This window comes from Astyanax mexicanus, chromosome 4 (genome assembly GCF_023375975.1).
Source record: "Astyanax mexicanus isolate ESR-SI-001 chromosome 4, AstMex3_surface, whole genome shotgun sequence".
In the NCBI taxonomy this organism is placed as follows: Eukaryota; Metazoa; Chordata; class Actinopteri; order Characiformes; family Acestrorhamphidae; genus Astyanax; species Astyanax mexicanus.
Window position 1 is genome coordinate 55,108,952 of NC_064411.1, and position 23,617 is coordinate 55,132,568.

Here is a 23,617-nt window from a genome sequence, read left to right on the forward strand (position 1 = left end):
CTGTTTTAGTTATTTTATTAATACTGAATGCTCTATAGATGGATTTCTGTAAGAATAGAACACTGTTGGAAGGAAATAAACAGAGAATAAAACAACATAATACTGAAAAAAATGATTATGAGCGCATTAAATGTTGATATGATGTTTATATTATGATAAGGATTTTTTTTTAGCAATTTTATACATAATTAAGTTAGTATAACTAAATTTCCATGTGAATATAAGGATGTATAAGGGAATTAAACAGAGAATAAAACAACATAATAGTGAATAAAGTGATTATGAGCACATTAAACATTGATATTATTTAATCAAAAGGCTGTTTTAGGTATTTTATACATCATTAAGTCTGTATGAGTGAATTTCTACAAGAATAAAACACTGTAGGAGCGAATTAAACAGAGAATAAAACAATATAAAAGTGAAAAAAGTGATTATGAGCGCATTAAATAATAGGTATTATATTATTTTATACATAATTAAGTCTGTATGAGTGAATCTCTATAAGAATAAAACTATTTTAGAGCATTTCTATTGGTCCACTTATTCAGAATTATTCACACAGTGTTTACAGTGCAGCTACAGGTTTCTGAAGATGGAGAAAACTTAAAAAAAACGGATATACTTTTTTTTCTTACATAAAAACAGCATATGAATGTTGTTAATAAAGCTCTGAAAACTGAAATATAAGTAAATCTGGGTTTGTATGTTTTTTTCTGTGCTCATATATATTAAATATATTAATAATAACAGTTATTATTATAATAAAGTATTATAATAAAGTTAAAGTATTAAAGTAAAACACAGCACAAAACACACACACACACACCAACAACCAAACAACCAATCAGCAACAACACACTAAAGAAATAAATTAAAGCTTAAATTACCCATAACTCACTCTGAGGACTTTTATAGAGTAGTGTGTGTACATCGTAACTGTCCAATAAAAAACACTTGTATCTCCAAAACAACAGTTTTACAGTTTAAGCAAAAACCTTCTTAGATTTCAATGGAAATCAATGTAAAAATTGAAAAAAGTTTATTCTGAGTAATTTATTCATTTTGGAGCATTTCTATTGGTCCGTTCAACAACATGACATTTTAACAGCTACTGTGATGTTCTAAAAGTTCAGAAAACGGAAGACAGACAGACACAAATATATGTATGTGTATATATATATATATACGTATATATATATATATATATATATATTGCACATGTGTGTAAGTGAATGAGTGTACTGACCTGTTGCGCTCTCTCTCTCTCTCTCTCTCTCTCTCTCAGTGTGTTCTCTCGCTCTGAAAGTGTAACTGCAGTGAAGCTCCGCTGCTTATATACCCTCCTACCACACACACACACACACACACACACACACACACACTTACACTTCCTGCAGGTGAGTAGAGGCGGCCCCTCACAGCACTGGGACAGCTTTAAAGCGGGCAGGTAAACCTGGAGCACACACACACGATGCATGATTTTAAACTGCCACCAAATATTGATGATTTCTGAACTCTTAAAACTTTATGAATATGAAATTGTTTTCTTTGCTTTATTATTTGAGGTCTGAAAGCTCTGCATCTTTTTTTGTTATTTCAGACATTTCTCATTTTCTGTAAATAAATGCTCTAAATGACAATATATTTTTATTTGGAGTCTTTTTTTCCAAAGCTGTATATATATTGTTAAGTTAATTAGGTTTTGATCGTTTACAAACATTGTGTCATACATTTAGTTTTGCTAGTATAAAATATTAGGTTTTTATAGCATAACATATTAATTCAAGCATTTATTTGTTATAAAATGTGATTTTATTGGTATAAAATGTAAATGCAATGTTAGAAAACGAGATAAGCGTAACATAAAACAAATATTATGGTATGAAATATGATTTTATTGGAGTAAAATCTGAATGCAATATTATAAAATTAGATTTTAGTGGCATAACACCTAAATATTACGCTATAAAATGTGATTTATTGGTGTAAAATGTGAATGCTGTATTATAAAATGAGGTTTCAGTAGAATAAAATATAAATATCATGCTATAAAATGTCATTTATTGGTATAAAATGTGAACGCAATGTTATAAATTGAAGTTATAGTAGCATAAGACAAAGTTTATGGCATAAAATATGATTTTATTTAGCATAAAATCGAAAGATTATGTTATAAAATGTGATTTATTGGAGTAAACGCAATGTGAACGCAAAGTTGAAAAATTAGGGTAATTGTAACAAAACAAATATTATGGTATAAACTATGATTTTATTGGTGTAAGTCTGAATGCAATATTATGAAATAAGGTTTCAGTAGCATAAAATCTGAATATAGTTATATAATGTGATTTTATTGGTGCAAATGTGAACACAACATTATAAAATGAGGTTTCAGTAGCATAAAACAAATTTTATGGCATAAAATATGATTTTATTTAGCAAAAAATCTAAATATTATGGTATAAAATTTTATTTATTGGTGTAAATGTGAACGCAATGTTATAAAATGAGATTTCAGCAGCATAAAATCTAAATATTATGGTATAAAACGTGATTTTAATGCTGTAACTGTGTTCTGGGAGGGATCCGCTCCAGATCCAGATGTTCTGATCTAAATCAGATCAGGATTTTCATATTTGGCAGCGTGTGATTATGTGAAATGATGGTGTCAGCAGCAGGGTAAGTTTAGCTGTTCTGGGTTATCTGAGTGTAGTTCAGTAATAGTCAGGCTGTAGGTGTGGAAGAATTTAGGTCTGTGGTGTAAACATGTCGTAAGGCCACGCCCCGTGTGGGATAAACCAACACAGCTTCACAAATCCACTCAGATTCAGTTCAGAGCAGATAAGAATCAACACTCACTTTACGCTTTATGATTCATAACCAGAAATCTAATCTTACCAAAACTATATTCACTATATTCAGAGTGCAGGGATTCACATTCTGAATAATGCATAGTACATACTGGATACAATAGAACTACATAACTCAGTATATATTGGATATTCTATTGTACATACCAAATAATGTACAGTATATACTACAATTTATAGTACACACTGGATAATGCATAGTACATACTGGAAAATCCACAGTAGATACTGGATGTATTATTGTACATACTAAATAGTGTACAGTACATACTGCAATTCATAGTACATACTGGATAATTCACAGTAGATACTATATAACTCAGTATATAGTGGATATATCATTGTACATACAAAAAAAAGTACAGTACATAATACAATTTATAGTAAATACTGGAAAATGCATAGTACATACTGGATAATTTACAGTATATACTACATGACTCAGTATATAGTGGATTTATAATTTTACATACTGAATAGTTTACAGTCAAAACTACAATTCATAGTACATACTGGATAATATACTGGATAATCCACAGTAGCTACTACATAACTCTAGTACTAGTATATAATAGATATATCATTGTACATACTGAATAAAGTACAGTACCTGCTACAATTTATAGTACATATAGGTTAATATATTGAATAATGCATAGTACATACTTAATAATTTACAGTACAAACTACAAATCATAGTACATACTGGATAATATTAAATACATACAGGTAATTCAAAGTAGATATCGAATCATTTACAGTTTATAATACAGTCTTTCTAGCCGATACTGCATAATTTAGAATACTTACCGGACAGTTGACAGTACATATTGGATAATTAATACTTGTTACTGAGGAATTTGTAGTAGATACTGGATAATTCACTATAGGTACTGGACATTTCATTGTATATATATATATATATAGTGGAAAACTCAAAATACATTCTGGTTCATTCATACTAGATCCTGAGGAATTCATAGTAGATTCTAAAGAATACATTGGCAATACTGAATAACTCACAGTGCTGAATATAATTCCAAGCAGATAATGGATAATTCATAGAAAGTACTGGATAATTCACAAAAAGCACTGGATAATTCATAGAAAGTACTGGATAATTCATAGAAAGTACTGGATAATTCACAGAAAGTACTGGATAATTCACAGAAAGCACTGGATAATTGATAGAAAGCACTGGATAATTCATAGAAAGCACTGGATAATTCATAGAAAGCACTGGATAATTGATAGAAAGTACTGGATAATTGATAGAAAGCACTGGGTAATTCATAGAAAGCACTGAATAATTGATAGAAAGTACTGGATAATTGATAGAAAGCACTGGATAATTCATAGAAAGCGCTGGGTAATTCATAGAAAGTGCTGGGTAATTCATAGAAAGTGCTGGGTAATTCATAGAAAGCACTGGATAATTGATAGAAAGTACTGGATAATTCAGGTTTCACTCAATATTAAGATTTATTATTAATTACCAATTGATCCAGTTAAAGTTAAAGGGTTTAACCTAAGTGCAAGTTAGCTTCAAGGGCAGATCCCTTACAGGACCAGGATAGAAATAGAACCAGAACCAGGACCAGAACCCGTTTCAGAATCAGTTCAGTGTAGAATATTGATGAATAATAATCAATGCCAGTTTATTGACTGCATCATTCTTATGACTGATGTCTCCAGCGCGGACTGTAAGGGCTGTACTGGTTTATTCACTGTATTCAGGTGCTGGAAATTCACCGCCCCGGTGGGCATGGCAGCCGTGGGCCGCAGGGTCAGAGCTGTTCATAGCCCAGGTCCCTCGTCCCGTCGGATGCTGGTGGAGACAGGACGGCTAGCCAGCGGGACGTCCGCCCACTCTGTCCAGCTTCATTATTCTACAGCCTGGTGGATCTCTTCTGCCTGGAGAGTGTCTGAATCTGTAGAGGATAAAGACCCGCCCATCAGTTACAGTAAAGCCTTAAAAAGATAAATATACAGAGAACCTGTCAGCTGTAGAAAAAAAACTGTGGAAAAAAATCCAGAAAAAAATCAAGATAAAAAGAACCAGTGTGTATTAGATTTTCTATTATATTACTAACAAATAGCATGATGCTAAGTTTAGGCCCTCTCTAGGCATTCCTAGAAAGCAGTGTCTCACACACTGTGTTCTTCTTTGGCATTTGAATTGCTGAATCGTTATGAAGTGGATATCTGTTTGTGTTTTATCTTCTGACCCCGCCCACTGCCCCACCCATTGCCCAATCCCCCACCCATTGCCCAATCCCCCACCCATTGCCCAATCCCCAAACCCCAATCCTAAGGGTTGCCAGGTATAGAACACAATCATCTCGCCTAGTCATCTGTTTAAAAAGCTCCATAAGCAAGCTTATCCTTAGAGCTTTGAACCCAGAAGGACTACAAGAAGGATGCTGTTTAAATATATGGGTACTAAATATGTGTATTTGTATATTAAAAATGTGTGTCTTTTGAAAATACTTTTTACTGCATACTAAGGAGAAAATAAGATAACAAAATATCACCAAAAAATACAAATATACTGTAATAACATAAGATAAAACAAAATATATTATATAGAATTAATACAATAAAATCAAAGAGATATTAAAATAATGCTACAAAAGCAAATACTGATTTGAGTAAGTGCTACAATATTGTTTTGATAAAAAAATTTTTTAAATATATCTTTGTGCAACAGATAAGCATTTAATAGTATAAAATCTGAATTAAATAGTATGCATGTAGTTCTGGTAGCATACAAAATATATAATGCATGGAAATGAGGTTTTGATAGTATCAAAACTTCACGCCCCACTTTTTAGTTTTTTATTTCTCAAAAAAGTTTAAAATATCCAATAAACTTCATTCCACATCAAGACTGTGTCCCACTTGTTGTTGATTCTTCACAAAAAAAAAAATCAATCTCATATCTGTATGTTTGAAGCCTGAAAAAAAGTTCAAGGGGGCTGAATACTTTTGGCACTGTAATGGGACAGTGTACACATAACTAAATACTGGCCGTTACACTGTATGTGGCAGAGTAGTAATACATGGAGAGCTTCGGTTACAGTGCATTACCAGCTGATAACGTCACTCATAAAACGCCTCTCAGCCAATCACATTGCAGGGTCGGAACTAACTTTGGTATAATAATGGTATAATGTAATAACACATTACTGACATTACTTTAAGTGGCCCTGCTCAATCTTGCTCAATCTTCTACTGCATTTAGACCCACAGTAGAACCAACTGTACGACTCTGTAGCTCAATTAAAAAATAACGTGAAAAACAAATTCTCATCAGTCAGAACAGAACAGGAAAACCAAAGCCGGCCTGAACCGACGCTATCACTGCACCCAGAGGTTGTACAGATCAGCTTGTGAAATGAGGTCTGGCCTCATTCTGTTGATGCCAACTCGTCGCCTCTTTAGAGAAAACGTGATTGAAATAGCTCTGAAAGACCTTTGCACCTTTGAGTTCAACGCTGTGAAAAATAAAAACGGCAGACGCGAATCTCGTAGAACGCTGAGATATTTCTGTAGCCTGGTCCAAAACTCCTCGAGCCGAGGCTAGCGTCTAGCTGGGGCTAGCTCGAGCTATCTAAAAACATGCAACCCTTACAGCCACATCTCAACACCACACACATGTGAATCACAGGCTACAACACTGAGCCCTCCAAACATAGCAGCTCAAGCTGCAAGCCTTCAGGAAGTGCAGGGTATTTTAGAGGCTGAGCACTGCATGCATGAAGTGAAGCTAAACCGCTAATGCTAATCCTAGCAGTGCTCTACTGAGATGTTCAGAGCTTTACTGAGCTTTCTTCTGCATGTCCCTCGCACGTACTGCATGCTTTCTCACACTAGTTAGCAGAGAAACAGCGCGGGCGATGAGAAGAAGCAGTGCGCTGAGAGAACTTTTCACCTGAGCTGATTTATAGAGAAAGAAAAACCAGAAAACCGCTGCACCGGTATATCATCTGGTAGGTTCCCCCCGGCCACAGAAACCACATCGACTGAGACCGAGAGAGGAACTGCCTTTACTGCATTTTACATGCACTCAGTCGCTCTGCAGGCGCTCGCACGGCTAATATGCTAAAGGTCAACGGCTGCCGAAGTGCTAAACAGTGAACTGTGCAAAAAGCAAATCTGTATTATCTGATTTATCAAGCGTGCACGAGTGTAATGCAAATTTCAAGCCTGCATTTGTAGCACTTTTAGAGATGCGTGGGGTCTTTTGGGCCCACATGAAAGAGGATACAGAAATATCGACTTATACAGGGGTCCTGATAAGTGCCGTTTTCACCATTATAATGTTTTTGATGGTCTTTGCTGTGACTGCACTTGAGGATACTTTCAAAAGGCTGACCTTCATTTCTTCTTTAAATCATGTTTTTCTTTATTTAGTAGAGTAGTTCTTTCTTCTCATAATCTGGATTATAGCATTACTCAAATATTCACTATTCACTGTATACCTGTAACTCTACCTCTTCACTACTTTACTTTAACTGATGCTCTCAAACACTTTATTAAGAGGCAAGAAATTCAACTATACCACAGTTAGTTCCGACCGCGCAATGTGATTGGCTGAGAGGTGTTCTATGAGTGTCGTTATCAGCCGGTAATGCACTGCTGTAACCGAAGCTCTCCATGTATTACTCCGCCACATACAGGCAACCTAGCAATGATGCAGCACTTACAAGCCAAACAGCGCAGCTACAAACAGAGCAGCAATGGAACTATTTCAACTTACTGAGTTTTTATAACCAAACAGATCCTATTTTATCCTCCTCTTTACCTCAAATTTTTTCAATAAACTCGAGGTTTGTGCTATAGAATTTCCCCTCGGGGATCAATAAAGTATCTATCTATCTATCTATCTATCTATCTATCTATCTATCTATCTATCTATCTATCTATCTATCTATCTATCTATCTATCTATCTATCTATCTATCTATCTATCTATCTATCTATCTATCTATCTATCTATCTATCTATCTATCTATCTATCTATCTATCTATCTATCTATCTATCTATCTATAACATGTAATATTGGCACTGCTGTGCTGACCTATGACCGCAGAACAGCAGTGCCTATATTACACAATATAGCACAAACCTCGAGTGTATTATTGCGATAATACCACAGTTCCATTATCACTGTTTATTGAAAGATTTTGAACACTCCATAAGTTAAAATAGTTCCATTGCCGCTCTGTTTGGTTTGTAAGCGCTGCATCGTTGCTAGGTTACCTGTATGTGGAGAGCTTCGGTTAGTTACAGTGCATTACCGGCTGATAACGTCACTCATAAAAAAAAAAAACTCTCAGCCAATCACATTGCAGGGGCTAAACTAACTGTGGTAAATTCTGGTTTGTTTAACCCTTTTTATAAATAATTCCATGTTTTTTTTTAATAGTTAAGATGACTTTATTATTAATCTACAATGCTAAAGGCTGTTCAGGTCAGGTGCACAAGAGACAATGCCCACAGTGAAAGTTAAAAACTGGTATTTATGAGTGCAGACAGGGCCTGTGAAAGTGACAGTGGCAGTTTTGCCATAAAAGCCGAGGCGCTGACTGAGAGGGGGGGTTGGTTGGGGGGGTAATTACCTCAACTGACCAGCACCAGTGCTGAGAGCAGATAGGGCAGCGGGGGGAAACACACCCCATGATTTACAACTCCAGAATCAAAAACCACAGACCGGACCCTCAGACCCTCAGAGCTACACCTAAAACACACCGCACTAAATCACCAGCACAGGCAGGGAGCCGCCTGTTCACCATTATATTACACTTATTTAACTTTACACTACGCTAATGTTAGTAATATTACACTTATTTAACTTTACACTATGCTAATGTTAGTAATATTACACTCTTTTAACTTTACACTACGCTAATGTTAGTAATATTACACTTATTTAACTTTACACTATGCTAATGTTAGTAATATTACACTTATTTAACTTTACACTATGCTAATGTTAGTAATATTACACTCTTTTAACTTTACACTATGCTAATGTTAGTAATATTACACTTATTTAACTTTACACTATGCTAATGTTAGTAATATTACACTTATTTAACTTTACACTATGCTAATGTTAGTAATATTACACTTATTTAACTTTACACTACACTAGTGACCACGAGTCTAATTCCTGAAAGGTTAAAATAAACGCCTGTATGGATTTTATTCCTACATTTCTTTAATTACCATTTTTATAAACACACTTATACTGAATACTGAATATTTCATACTGGCTACAGAATGATTTATAGTTGTATATGGCTAATACATAGTATATACTTAATAATTCAAAGTATATACTGAATAATTCATTGTAGATACTGAATAATTTGTAGTAGATACTAAATAATTCATAGTAGATACTGAATAATTCATAGTGAATTCTGAATAAAGTATAGCTACATATAGTAGATACTGAATAATTCGTAGTAGATACTGAATAATTCATAGTAGATACTGAATAATTCATAGTGGATACAGAATAATTTATAGCGGATAATGAATAATTCATAGTGGATACTGAATAAAGTATAGCTACATATAGTAGATACTGAATAATTTGTAGTAGATACTAAATAATTCATAATAGATACTGAATAATACATAGTAAATACTAACTAATTTATAGTAGATCCTGAATAATTCATAGTGAATGCTGAATAAATTAATAGTGGATACTGAATAATTTATAGTGGATACTAAATAATCCATAGTAGATACTGAATAATTCATAGTAGATACTGAATACTTTATAGTTGCACATGGATAATACATAGTGTACACTAAACAATTCATAGTAGATACAGAATAATTTATAGTTGCATATGGATAATGCGTAGTATATACTGAATAATTCATAGTGGATACTAAATAATTAGTATAGTTAATAATTATAGATGTATATGGATAATACACAGTGGATACGGACCATTTCATTGTGAATGCTGAATAATTCATAGTGGATATTGAATGAATTAATAGTGGATACTGACTAATTAAAAAACGATACTGAATAATCCATAGTGGATATCGAAAAATCCACAGTTGTATATGGATAATACATAATATTTACATGGTAGATGTTATAATAATTCATAGTTGATACAGATTAATGTATAGCTGAATATGGATGGTTTATAATTGTTTAAAGGGTTAATAGGCTTGTGTTTCATTAGAGCAAATAAATAAAAAAATACAACACAATAACATACAATTAATGTACCATATTGTTATTAGAAACATAATAATGTAGTTTTCTGAGTGTGTTGTGTTTGCAGCTGTTTTGAGTGTGAGTGTGTGTGTGTGCGTGTGTGTGTGTGCGTGTGTGTGTTTAAGGGGGGGTTGGGGGGTTGTTTGCGGTTCTTCTCCTATCAGTAAAATCAGCCCTGCTCATCAGGACCCTCCTAACCAGGGCTTCTCGCTGTAAATCTACCCAGCACAAATCATCATACCCAGCAGACGTGCTGAGGGACCTTCCTGTTCATTGTGTGGCTCTCTGAGATAATCCAGTTCTCTCACTCGCTGCTTTCTGAGACCTGCTACATCCCTGCAGCCTCGGGGTCTGCTGAGTTCTTCTGCGTTCACTCTCACAAATCAGTCATTCAGTTCTATATATTTATCGAAGGCACTCATCCACAGACCGGTGAGAATCAGCAGCCAATAGCGCACAGCGTACTCTCAACCGGAAACAACCACGTCCACCGGGACTAGTTCTTCCTTCTCATAATCTGGATTAGAACATTACTCAAATATTCACTATTCACTGTATACCTGTAACTCTACCTCTTCACTACTTTACTTTAACTGATGCTCTCAAACACTTTATTAAGAGACAAGAAATTCAAATCATACCACAGTTAGTTCCGACCCTGCAATGTGATTGGCTGAGAGGCGTTCTATGAGAGACGTTATCAGCCGGTAATGCACTGTAACTAACCGAAGTTCTTCATGTATTACTCCGCCACATACAGGCAACCTAGCAACGATGCAGCGCTTACAAACCAAACCGCGCAGCTACAAACAGATACAAAAAAAAATACTCTTGATGAGTTCAGCACAGCTGTTAACTGAAAGCCTGAATTCCAGGAGACTCTACCTCATAAAACTGAGAAAATGATCCAGCAGAGATGTGCAAAACTGTCTCTATCTAAACAAGTGGAGCTACTTTAAAGAATCTAAAATTTATCTAAAATAATCTTTATAAATATGAACTTAAATTCTAATTTTCTGCAAATAAATGCTCTAAATGACAATATTTTTACTTAAAAATATACCTATAAATAGCAAAATCAGAGAAACTGATTCAGAAACGAATAAAGTGGAACCACTAATTTGCACTTAATTATTACTTTTTTGTCATTAAAATAATAAGAAATTGCACAAAATGTATATTCATGAAGTTTTAAGAGTTCAGAAATCAATATTTGGTGGAATAACCCTGGTTTTTAATCACAGTTTTTTTTTATGCATCTTGGCATCATGTTCTCCTCCACCAGTCTTACACACTGCTTTTGGATAACTTTATGCTGCTTTACTCCTGGTGCAGAAATTCAAGCAGTTCAGTTTGGTGGTTTGATGGCTTGTGATCATTCATCTTCCTCTTGATTATATTCCAGAGGTTTTTTAATTTGGTAAAATCAAAGAAACTCATCATTTTTAAGTGCTCTCAGATGTATGTATATGCATGTATATGTGTGTCTATTAACTGATGCTTTCTGTAATAAGAAGTGGAGAGGCAGAGCTGCATATCTGAGTAATTTCCGTGAAGAATCTCTAAATTAAATCTTTGTCACGCAGCAGAGAACAGTGTGAAACATGTGGTCAACTCTAGTCTAAATTTACCCTGCGTCAAAGCCGAGCCTAAATCAGAAATACTCTACATGTAAAGCAGTGAATCATTGCTGCTTTGCAGGATTAGTGTGCATAGATTAGATAGTTGCTTTGCTGTGTATAAGGTTTACTGAACGTTGAAGCGTTACTGGATTTTTGCTTCGTAGTTAACATGCCCTTTTATCACTAGTTTTCAGTTGCAAGTGAAAACTGCAAGTGAACTTTGGGATTATACTTGGATTTCTGCATAAATTGGTCATTAAATGTAAATGTTCTGATCTTCATCTACGTCACAACAATAGACAAACATAGTCTGCTTAAACTAAAACCACACAAAACAATATTATATATGTTTGGATGGTTTTATAGAAAACAACATGTTAACAGTTGTTCACAGTGAGAGAGAAACAAGTATGTGAACGATTGAATCTAAACTCTACATCAGGGGTGTCCAAACTACGTTTTCTTTTTTGGAGCGGCCCGCGAGGTATTTTAGAAATAGAATGAAAGTTGGCCCGCTGTTAAGCAGGTTTTTATAATGTGAGATTCAAAGTTTGAACGCTAGGTGTCAGAAACGGGCCAAAGAGTCTAAAAGCGGAGAGGGTGCGCATTTCTAGCGCAGAAAAACGGGCCAAAGAGTCTAAAAGAGGAGAGGGTGCGCATTTCTAGCGCAGAAAAACGGGCCAAAGAGTCTAAAAGCAGAGAGGGTGCGCATTTCGAGCGCAGAAAAACGGGCCAAAGAGTCTAAAAGCGGAGAGAGTGCGCATTTCTAGCACAGAAAAACGGGCCAAAGAGTCTAAAAGCAGAGAGGGTGCGCATTTCTAGCGCAGAAAAACGGGGCAAAGAGTCTAAAAGCAGAGAGAGTGCGCAGTTCTAGCGCAGAAAAATGGGCCAAAGAGTCTAAAAGCAGAGAGGGTGCGCATTTCTAGCGCAGAAAAATGGGCCAAAGAGTCTAAAAGCAGAGAGGGTGCGCATTTCTAGCGCAGAAAAATGGGCCAAAGAGTCTAAAAGCGGAGAGGGTGCGCATTTCTAGCGCAGAAAAACGGCCAAAGAGTCTAAAAGTTGCCGTAATTAAGGAGTTTAATATTAAGAGACATCATGAAATTAAACATCAATTTGAAAAATCTTAGTTTACACAACACTGTCAAAGATAAAGATAGTAAGTCAAGTAAAATGGTGTGTAAATGAAATAATCAGGAAAATGTATTATTTAAAGTGCTATATTTTATTATTTGTTTTATTACAGAGTCTGTGTGACTTCAAATATATTTCTCCCTCTGGCCCCCAACAAAAAAAGTTTGGACACCCCGCTCTACATTATATTAAGAGTTCTATACAGGTGTTCTAGTGTAGGAAATGGTTTCATTATAAAAACTGGGAGTAAACATAGTTACCTGGGCCTGTAACTCTGCTATCTGGTCCTGTAGCCTTCTGGCAGTGGATGCACCATCGTCCTGTTCTTCATCACAGTCCTGCTGAAGAAGAGCATATGCTTTTCATGACCTCAAATAATGCAAAGAAAACAAACTTTATATTCATAAAGATTTAGGAGTTCAGAAATTAATATTTGTTTTTCATGCATCTTGACATCATGTTTTCCTCCACCAGTCTTACACACTGCTTTTGGATAACTTTATGATACCATTCCAGAGCTGTATATTACCATTAACTGCCTTAACATCTCTATTAGGGTAGATTTAACATGATATATGATGTTTTAACAAGGAAAAGCTTCTTAAATTTCATGTACACTTTATATAAACATGCTAACATGGCTAACAGTGAATGGAACTCAGAAGCCGTATAATCTGGTGGATACTCATTTTCAGGCATTGCTAACATTAGCATCATTAGCATGGTAATTGAACACTACTGTAAAATATTTCCAAATAACAGTTAACTAAAGTCTTTTAGGAGTTTACCACAACTTATTTAAGAATAATTTACAAGTGTTTCAGGGTAAATCCAACCAAAATACTATATATGTCCCTAGGTTAGCACTGCTAGCGATAACAATAGATAACAACACAGTATACACTGTTTAGCGCTGAATTAAGCTGCAAAATTAGGAAAATAGGGAAAACATGGCAACACCTCTGTTCCTTACTAGTGTCACATAATGCGCCTTATAATTTTGTATGCCTTGTGTATGAAAATAGACCAGAAAATAGGCACTTATTAATAGTATGCCTTATAAGTGCATCTAAATAGCATGGAAACATCTCCACTAGGGGTGTAACAAAGCATCGTCACGCAATGCATCACAATAAAAAAAAAAACAAATTGACAATGTGAATCGTAGAAATATATAAATATATTTGTTCTGTTTATGAAATCTTAAGCAGTTGAACTGTTTGAACACCAGAGGTCACAATCTCGCCAGTGCAGGTTGGAGAACCAGTGGGCGTAAGCTAAGGACGGAGGATATGTCAGTCATTTTTGACGAAAGCCAATCACACAAGTGTTTTTTGTTTTTTTTGCACTAATGTGAGAAGGGTAGGGTTTTCTTCTCCAGTTTTTGACTCTCGTGGGCCAAAAGGAACGACATTTCCATTAATGTAGTTGAGTAAACATGAGATTTTTACATTTTAAATGCACTATATTAATGAATTAACTATATTTCACTGGTTACTGTACGCTTAGGCAATGATACTTTCACTCTAGATTGCCAAGCACAAGGAAAAGTCTTTATATTTTTTGTAATTTAATACATTTGTTCCAAATAATGGAAGAAAATCTAATCATGAATTCCATCATGAGCAGGAAACCGAGGATTTATTAGCCAGGAAATGCTCCTCACAGTTGCTATTAGTCATATCACTCATCATCACACCTCTATGGGAATGGAACATGGTGTTAGTTTCAGTAACCACAACAAAGTTAGACTGACCATAGTGAAACTGCCTCCTGCATGTCCATCTAACAACATCTTATGGTCATTCTGATAGACTTCAGATCTTTTATCAGATGTTTTTGTTCATTTCTGTAGAATAACAGTTTTTGTCAGTGTCTGGAAGAAGGTGTTGGATTGCGATGCTAATCGGAAGGGAGATAAAAAGTAAAAAAGTAACCTGGAACAATAAATTATTAAATATTTACACTGATATGGAAACTCTGGGTCATATTTATATTAAGATTAAACATACAGAAATAGTGTGAAACATATGTGTAACGATGCAAGAGTGTCTGATGGGTCTGCTGCTAGCAATGCTGGAGCAGCATTAGCATTAGCCGCTTACCGTGCCAAGTGCTAGCTCTTTTGCTGTTCAAAAGTAAGTATTATCAGACTGTAGTCTGCGTGTTTATCATGTTAAAACAAGATACATGGGACGAACCGCTAGCTAATATTGCCCTGGCTTATGCTGGAACACTCAGGGTTCCTCAGAGTAGTGCTGTTGGGCTAGCGCTAGCAGTTAGCTGCTAATGCTAATGCTAAACCTTAGTGGGAATCTGGAAATCTAAGCTTACTTAGAATAAACAGTTTTTAGGAAAGAAATCTGTGTAGATTAACATCCAGCGTTCGTTTGAAGAATTAAGAATTAGCTAACTTTTACTTAACTTAATCTAGCTTTTTACAGGTGGCGAGACCTGTTGAATTAGAAGGATAACATGGCGATGCCCTTGTTCCTTACTAGTGTTGCATAATGCGCCTTATAATCTGGTACGCTTTATGTATGAAAATACACCATAAAACAGACGTTTATTGATAGTGTGCCTTATTGTGCGAAAAATATGCTATACACCGTTTAGTGCATCTAAACAGTATAGAAACTCCACAAATCTCCACAAGGGGTGTAACAAAGCATTGTGGGAATATATGAGTCCATATTCTGTTTATGAAATGTTATGCAGTTGCATTAATTGAACGAGAGGTCGCAATCTCGCTAGTGCAGACCAGAGAGCCAGTGGGTGTAAGCTAAGAGCTGAGGATAATTCAGACATTTTTGACTGAAGCAAATCACACAAGCAGACAGATAAACTTACTTTAAAATGGCAACTAAGTTAAGCAACGCTAAGCTAAGTAAACAAAACTCTACTAAATTCTTAAAAAAAAACACTTTTACTTAGCTTAGCTTTATACAGGTGGTGAGACCTGTTGAATGAGAAGGAAAACATGGTGAAACCCCTGTTCCTTACTAGTGTCGCATAATGCGCCTTATAATCCAGTGTACCTTATAGATATCTATAGCATCTAAACAGTATGGAAACATCTCCACAAGGGGTGTAACCATACTCATATTCCATATTTATATGTTTATGAAATGTTATGCAGTTGCATTGTTTGAACATGAGAGGTCACAATCTCGCTAGTGCAGACCAGAGAGCCAGTGGGCGTAAGCTAAGGGCTGAGGATATAAGGCCAATCACACAAGCGGACAGATAAACTCACTAAACTCTTTTTTAATACCCTTGATTTAAAAAAAAAGCCATAAACAAGCAACTGTACTCTATAGTCTGTGTATTTTTGACCCTTTAAAAAGAGCCAGATTAAAAGAACTGCCTAATCACTCCTCCTCCTAGTTAACGGCAGGGTTTGAGCACAGTTGGCTGTTTTCTTGCGAAATCATTTCTGCAGAGGGGAGGCTTGGGCCGCCGAGCCTCAGGCGCCGGGCCCGAAGTGTGAACTCCGACAGCATCAGGCAGCAGAGTGAGAAAGATGCTATCAGACGCACACATTCAGAAAAAAGCAGAAGATACTGGTTCCTTTTCGCTAGTTTTTTAGCGATGGGCAGATAAACGAAGTCATTGTGCGATGAAGAAACGTGTTATTCACCAATGCACTGACTCTGGATTTCTCAACTCCTGACCCAGTGCAGGAGATACGTGTGTGTGTGTGTGTGTGTGTGTGTGTGTGTGTGTGTGTGTGTGTGTGTGTGTGTGTGTGTGTGTTTGTGTTGAGGGTCGACCTTGATCAGAATCAGTTGTGTTTATTCAGTGAAAGTTTGCAGTGCTTAAATTAAAGCTACTAAACCAACTCTTCTCATTCAGTGGTTTTAATATTTAAGGCCTCAAACCGATCAAGCATAACATTATGACCACCTTCTTGTTTCTAACGTTTTTTTTGGCACTATAAGGTGCATGAGATTATAAGGAGCATTTTAAAGGCTGCTAATGCTCCATCCTTAGTGCTGGAGAAATTTGGGAATCTAAAACGCGGCTTGAAATGCAAAGCAAAAGGCACATACTATTTATCGTAATTAATCATGGGTGTGGTTAATTTTGGGCGTAGTGTGAAATAAACCAATCAGAGTGTCACTTCCTCATCATTTCCTTTAAGAGTCAGTTAAGCTATTTAGTAAATTATTTAGTGTTCTTTTTATTGTGGGGGTGTACACACGTTGCTAAGATAGCAATGAACGTCTGACTGTTGACTGTTGTCAGGGTTTTAATAAGTGTGCGTGTGTGTGTGTGTGTGTGTTGAGGGTCGACCTTGATCAGAATCAGTTGTGTTTATTCAGTGAAAGTTTGCAGTGCTTAAATTAAAGCTACTAAAAACCAACTCTTCTCATTCAGTGGTTTTAATATTTAAGGCCTCAAACCGAATCAAGCATAACATTATGACCACCTTCTTGTTTCTAACATTTTTTTGGCACTATAAAAGGTGCACCGGATTATAAGCCACATATTAAAGGATGCTGATGCTCCATCCTTAGTGCTGGAGAAATTTGCGAATCTAAGCTTAGGGTAAATAAATGGAAAAGCGCTTTGTTCGCTTTACTCACCCAAATGTGAGACACTAAAATAGGACAGAAAAGCGCACATTAATGCTCTTTAGTGGTATATAGTATACAGCAGTGGTGATTGCTCTAAGACTGCAAGGGAAGCTCAGCTTCCCCTAAAATGTAAAAAAATAAGTGGTTAAATATATACTGTTGTGTGTACATGTCACTGATTAAATATGCGCGACACCGCGCTGAACTTAGTTCAGAATCAGCTTCTTATCACTGGTAACGCCGCGGCTTTCCTCTCACTCATTCCCGCAGCTTCACAGCGCTGCTTTAAACAGTGCACAGACTTCAATAGCGGAGCAAAGCGTGCGGAGAAACGAGACGAGTCATTGGATAAACGCTGGGCTTTGTCCCGCCCATCGGACGCTCAGCGTCTCTGGGGGTCTATGCAGCAGTGGGCTGGCCTTCGTCGGCCCGGACGCTCAGCTTCTGCATGATGATTGGATGATCTGTCTGAGGCGGAGTCCCTTTTTGATTGACAGCGAAATCAGCGAATCAGCAAGGGAGGGAGAATATTCATTCTGTTCTGAGTTGAACCGGAGACTTTCCTAATCCTTATAGCGGCATTTTCTTTAGTAAAAACGACTAGCGACAAATCCAGCTTCTATTTCTGGTGCTTTTCTGATTAATTTGGTGTAAAAGGTGGGAAAAGTAACAGGTATTTTCAGCTGTTCTGGTATGATAAAGTGAGCTGGCTGACTGGAAGTGCTGTAACAAATAAAATGTACTGATGTCCATTCCTCTTGATGAAACCATTTCAGGATATAAATGAACAGGAGCCAGTAGTAAATATTGTGTTATCATTAAAAATAATTTAAATAATTTAAATTAATAAAGGGATTATTCAAGGAAATTGAAACTGTCCAAAAAGGAACTAAATTTACCTGCATTTTTTCCTTTACCAACTTTAAAGGTTTTGCGAAATGTTTTATTTTTTACTGATCATTTTATGTTTATTCATGTCATAGCATCTTTTTTATGTAATTGTTCAATGTAAAGAATGGGTACCTTTTTGTTGTGTAGTGAAAACTTGAAAATAATGCCTTTTGTTCTCATCTCAGGCAGAGTAGAATTTTTGTATAAATAAAACGACATATGTTAAGATGTAGGCCAAAATTGAGCTTCCCCTCCTTGAAAGACCAGCATCCGCCACTGATATACAGAGAAACAAAAGATACAAAACACATCCTGTAATTAATATATATAGAACTACAAAGTGTCCTATATATATGATCATCATTTTCTCACTATAAGGCGCACTTAACATCCTTTCATTTTCCCAAACATCTTCAGTGCATCTTATAATCCACAAGCTATGTGGATTATATATTATACTCAGGATTCCTCAGTGTAGCGCTAATGCTAATGCTCCATCCTTAGTGCTGGAGAAATTTTAATATCTAAGCTTACTGTTAATAAACGGAAGGATGGAGCATTAGCATTAGCGCTACACTGAGGAACCCTGAGTGTTGCGGTAAGCCAGGGCACTATTAGCCATCGGTTTGTCCCACGTAGCTTGTGATTTAAAAGGCATACTGATGATTTTTGGAAAAATGTTACAATTTTAAGTACGCCTTATAGTCCAAAACATACGGTACTGCACTGCTCCACTGATCATATAAATAGGACACTTCATAGTTTATATATATTTATATATATTAATTACAGACTGTAGTTTTGTATTTGTCTCTCTCTATACTATAGACCACCACGTATTAGAGTATTAGTGTGCACTTTTCTGTCCTATTTTAGCGTGTCAGTGTGTCTTTGCTATCGCAACGTCGGGAAAAGTACAGCTTGCACGGCTCAAAACGCGAAGCAAAGGGCATGTACTAATTCTCGTAATTAATCATGGGTGTGGTTAATTTTGGGCATAGTGTGAAATAAACCAATCAGAGTGTCACTTCCTCATCATTTCCTTTAAGTCAGGTAAGCTCTGACTTTGGCGGATTGCTATTTTAAAGGTGCAGCTACCTGGACGTGTCCCAACAAACGCTTCTCAGCAGAGGAAACTGAGCTACTCGTTCACGCTGTAAAGGAGCTCCAGCAGCTCATTTACATAAATTATTAGTGTTCTTTTTATTGCAGTGGTGTACGCACATTTCCAAAATAGCGATGAATGTATGACTGTTGTCAGGGTTTTAATAAGTCAGTTGCGCACCTGTATTTTCCAGTTGCCCAGATAGAGATAGCAATACACCAGAAATGTACCTGAACACTCAAAATACATCCAGAACACCACGCCCATCAATGTAGATATATTCAGAAGCTCTGCTGCTGTTTAAACCAAGCAGGTTAATATTAAGGGGATGAGAATGAGAACTGACCACAAAAATACAGATGAATCAAAACTGAGTGAGATAACACTCTGCAGTGAAGCGTCACCATTACCAGCAGCTGGAGACACACCCAAATAGTTTCAGTGTGTATAAACACATACACACACACACATATATATAGACTCACATATACACACACACACACAGCAGATTTTTAGTGAGAAATTAGGGAAAAATCTAAGTTACCCAACTTTGCTAATGAGTAATTGGAGCTTAACTAGATTAACTCCATTCACTTAGCATTTAGCACTTAGCAATTAGCAATTTAGCAATTAGCTTAGCACTGCTGCTACTGATTTTAGCTAACATACTTTACTCCATGTTCTTGACACCAATGACTTCATTTACTGTCAAAAAACACACATACAGTACCAGGTGTCAAAAGTTTGGACACACCTTTTCATATATTTCAATATATTTCATATATTCAATATTTTGTACTATGTTGTAAATTAATAGTAAATGGATCTAGACTAGACTGAGGAATCATGTAGTAACTTAAAAGTAACTTAAAAACAAACCAAAAAATACTGTGGTTTCTAAAGCGTGTAACTCTGATGAACATATACTGTACAACAAAGGAAACTCTTGCCCTTCCATTTTTGGGGCGATTCTGATGAGTGCCAGTTCCATCATTATAATGTTTTTGATCGTCTTTGCTGTGACTGCACTTGAGATTACTTTTAAGGTACTTGTGATTCTTCTTTTCAGATTGACCAGCCGGATTAAGGGTGTGCCATAACGTATTGTATGCAATAATATCACCAACATATTTTTGAATATCGTGAAGGTAAATATTATACCCTAAAATATGGTGCCATATCACCCACCCCTAATTATCACATCAGAATACTACTTTTTTTTGCTGTTTTAAGCAAAATATAAATCCACACCATCATAATTTCACATTAAACATCTACTAGAGACTATTGATCATAGATTAAATCTGTTCAGTATCATTTATTATACTTTAATCCTGGATATATGGAGATATTTGGAGTGCATTATTATTAATATCATGACGTTTTGGATCATTGACTTCTGTTACAGAAAATTCTTGATTTTTCATATCTCTCATTTAGGGGTGTGCCATATATCGTATAAAATTTTATTTTCATTTTGTTGCAGTAGTGTATTCTTTTTTTTAATTCAGTGTTTATTTTTTTTAAATCATATCGCCAAGACTATCGTGATATTATTTTAGGTTCATATCGCCCACCTCTAAAGCCAACTCTATGCTCTCAAACACTTTATTAAGAGGAAAAAATTATAAAAATTAACTCTTGATGAGTTCAGCACAGCTGTTAACTGAAAGCCTGATTTCCAGGTGACTCTACATCATAAAACTGACTTTCTATCTAAACAAGAGATGCAGAACACAGTTAGCATAATGCTAATCAGTGAGCTACGAGCTTCCCCTGCATGTTAGCTGCACTGCTGCATGAGCCAGTGACCAGCTGAAAGTGTCAGAAGTGTCTGTGTTTAACACTTGAGGTCATCGCGTCCGTTTCCGCTGGATTTCTGCCCACAGCGGCCGGCGCTGCACCCGGCTGGGCTGAGTGGGGTGTAATAACGCGTACAGCCCCGGTCCGAATTTATTTAGCCCTCAGGAAGAGCTGTGGAGGACGGATGACCCAGTAATTAGCCACCTCTGTTCTCTAAAAAGAGGAATTATGTCATTTACAGCTCAGAATGAGCAATACTGCAAAAAATAACCAACATACAAACTGCATGACAATAGTATTTAGACACCAGCTCATTCACTAGTGTAAAGAGTAAGAGTTTGCTTGCCATCAGCTGCCAGAGCCCTGAGAGAGCACAACTGACCCTGCTCTCTCTGAGTGGCTATACTATTTTGTCTTATTGTGCAAGTTTAATAAATACACATTTTGCAAGAATGATGACAGGTTTTGCAATAATTCTCTCTAAAACCAAGGTAAATGTACAGCAGTGAAACTGTGATTCTTTGCTATACAAGGTTGTAGCCAAAAATGTTTAAAAAAGCTTTTTGGCTTCTTTATTAAAAAATATCAAGAACTAACAATGTGGCAGAATTGATAATATACACATTAATTGTAATTTAATTTGTAATATGTATTGTATGTAAACTCCACCAGAAGCATGATGGCAAATAATCTCAGAAAGAATCTAGTTCATGGGTGTCCAAACTACGGCCCACGGGACATTTGTATCCCTTTTCGTTTTTTGGAGCGGCCCGCGAGGTATTTTAGAAATAGAGTAAAAGTTGGCCCGCTGTTAAGCAGGTTTTTATAATGTGAGACTCAAAGTTTGAACACTAGGTGTCAGAAACGGGCCAAAGAGTCTAAAAGCGGCGAGAGTGCGCATTTCTAGCTCAAAAAAACGGGCCAAAGAGTCTAAAAGCGGAGAGAGTGCCCGCTTATAGCGCCAAAAAACGGGCCAAAGAGTCTAAAAGCGGAGACAGTGCACAGTTCTAGCACAGAAAATCGGGCCAAAGAGTCTAAAAGCTGAGAGAGTGCGCAGTTCTAGTGCAGAAAAACGGGCCAAAGAGTCTAAAAGCGGAGAGGGTGCGCATTTCTAGTGCAGAAAATCGGGCCAAAGAGTCTAAAAGCTGAGAGAGTGCGCAGTTCTAGTGCAGAAAAACGGGCCAAAGAGTCTAAAAGCTGAGAGAGTGCGCAGTTCTAGTGCAGAAAAACGGGCCAAAGAGTCTAAAATTTGCTGTAACTAAGGAGTTTAATAGTAAGAGACATCATGAAATCTTATTTAAAAAAATCTTAGTTTACACAACACTGTCAAAGATAAAGATAGTAAGTCAAGTAAAATGGTGTGTAAATGAAGTAATCAGGAAAATGTATTATTTAAAGTGGTATATTTCATTATTTGTTTTATTACAGAGTCTGTGGCCCGTGACTTCAAATATATTTCTCCTTCTGCCCCCCCCCCAACAAAAAAAGTTTGGACACCCCTGATCGAGTTGCAGTCTTGTTACTTGTCTTTAGATGAGAGAGGGAGTTAAAAGTCTTTTTATAGTCTTCTGCTGTGAGAATTTGATTGTATTCAGCGACAAGGGTATTGGTGTTTAGTTAATCCCATTTAAAAGTACTGTATGGAGCTCCATCACTTCAGAGAACACAGTTCCACAGCTCAATACTGTGTAGTATAGAGTTTTAAACCCCTGTATTTAACTGCTCCAGAAATTCATCATCTTTAAGTTCTATTGGCAATTATTATCTGAAAATAGATGAGCTGCTTTGTATGTAGCTGAAAGCAGAAGGGATGTATTGGACATATTGAGCCCTATATAGTGATATATAGGCGAGTTGTTAACTGTGTGCACCATGCAGCTTGATTTAGGGAGTGTCGGTGTGTCTTTGCTATTGTAACGACAAGAAAAGTACATTTTGAGTGGCTTGAAATATGCAAAAGGCATGCATTAATTCTCTTAATTAATCATGGATGTGGTTAATTTTGCGTGTAACGTGAAATAAACCAATCAGTGTCTCACTTGCTCATCATTCCCTTTAAAAGCCAGAAGAGCTCTGACTTTGGCAGATTGCTATTTTAACGGTGCAGCTACCTGGAAGTGTCCAGCGCCTTGTTCACGCAGCTTTATTTAGTATTCTGTTTATTATTAATATAAAAGTTGGGTTTGTGCACTGCTGCGTGTCCATATGTGAGTATGTAACAAATGGGGGTGTAGAGCACACTTGTGTTGCCAAGATAGCAATGAGTGTTTGACTGTTGACTGTTGTCAGGGTTTTAATCAGTCAGTGGAGCACCTGTGTTTTCTGCTGCCTACTTTAGGTGTTCATGCTGTTAC

At 36.3% G+C, this 23,617-nt stretch overlaps 1 protein-coding gene across 5 annotated transcripts in view; it reads right to left on the bottom strand.

Moving 5' to 3' along the window:
* Positions 1 to 2,994: 2,994 nt before the first annotated feature.
* Positions 2,995 to 23,617, bottom strand: part of evi5a (ecotropic viral integration site 5a) — a 48,026-nt gene continuing 27,403 nt past the window's right edge. For 4 of the 5 annotated variants that reach the window (XM_022678595.2, XM_022678594.2, XM_022678597.2 and 1 more), the window contains 2 exons: positions 13,145 to 13,225; positions 2,995 to 4,804 (listed from right to left, as the gene is read on the bottom strand). In XM_022678595.2, coding sequence (XP_022534316.2) covers positions 4,763 to 4,804; positions 13,145 to 13,225 — 123 coding nt within the window. In that variant the 3' untranslated portion in view covers positions 2,995 to 4,762. The remainder of the gene's footprint in view (positions 4,805 to 13,144; positions 13,226 to 23,617) is intronic. The other variant, XM_022678596.2, reaches the window with a different exon arrangement.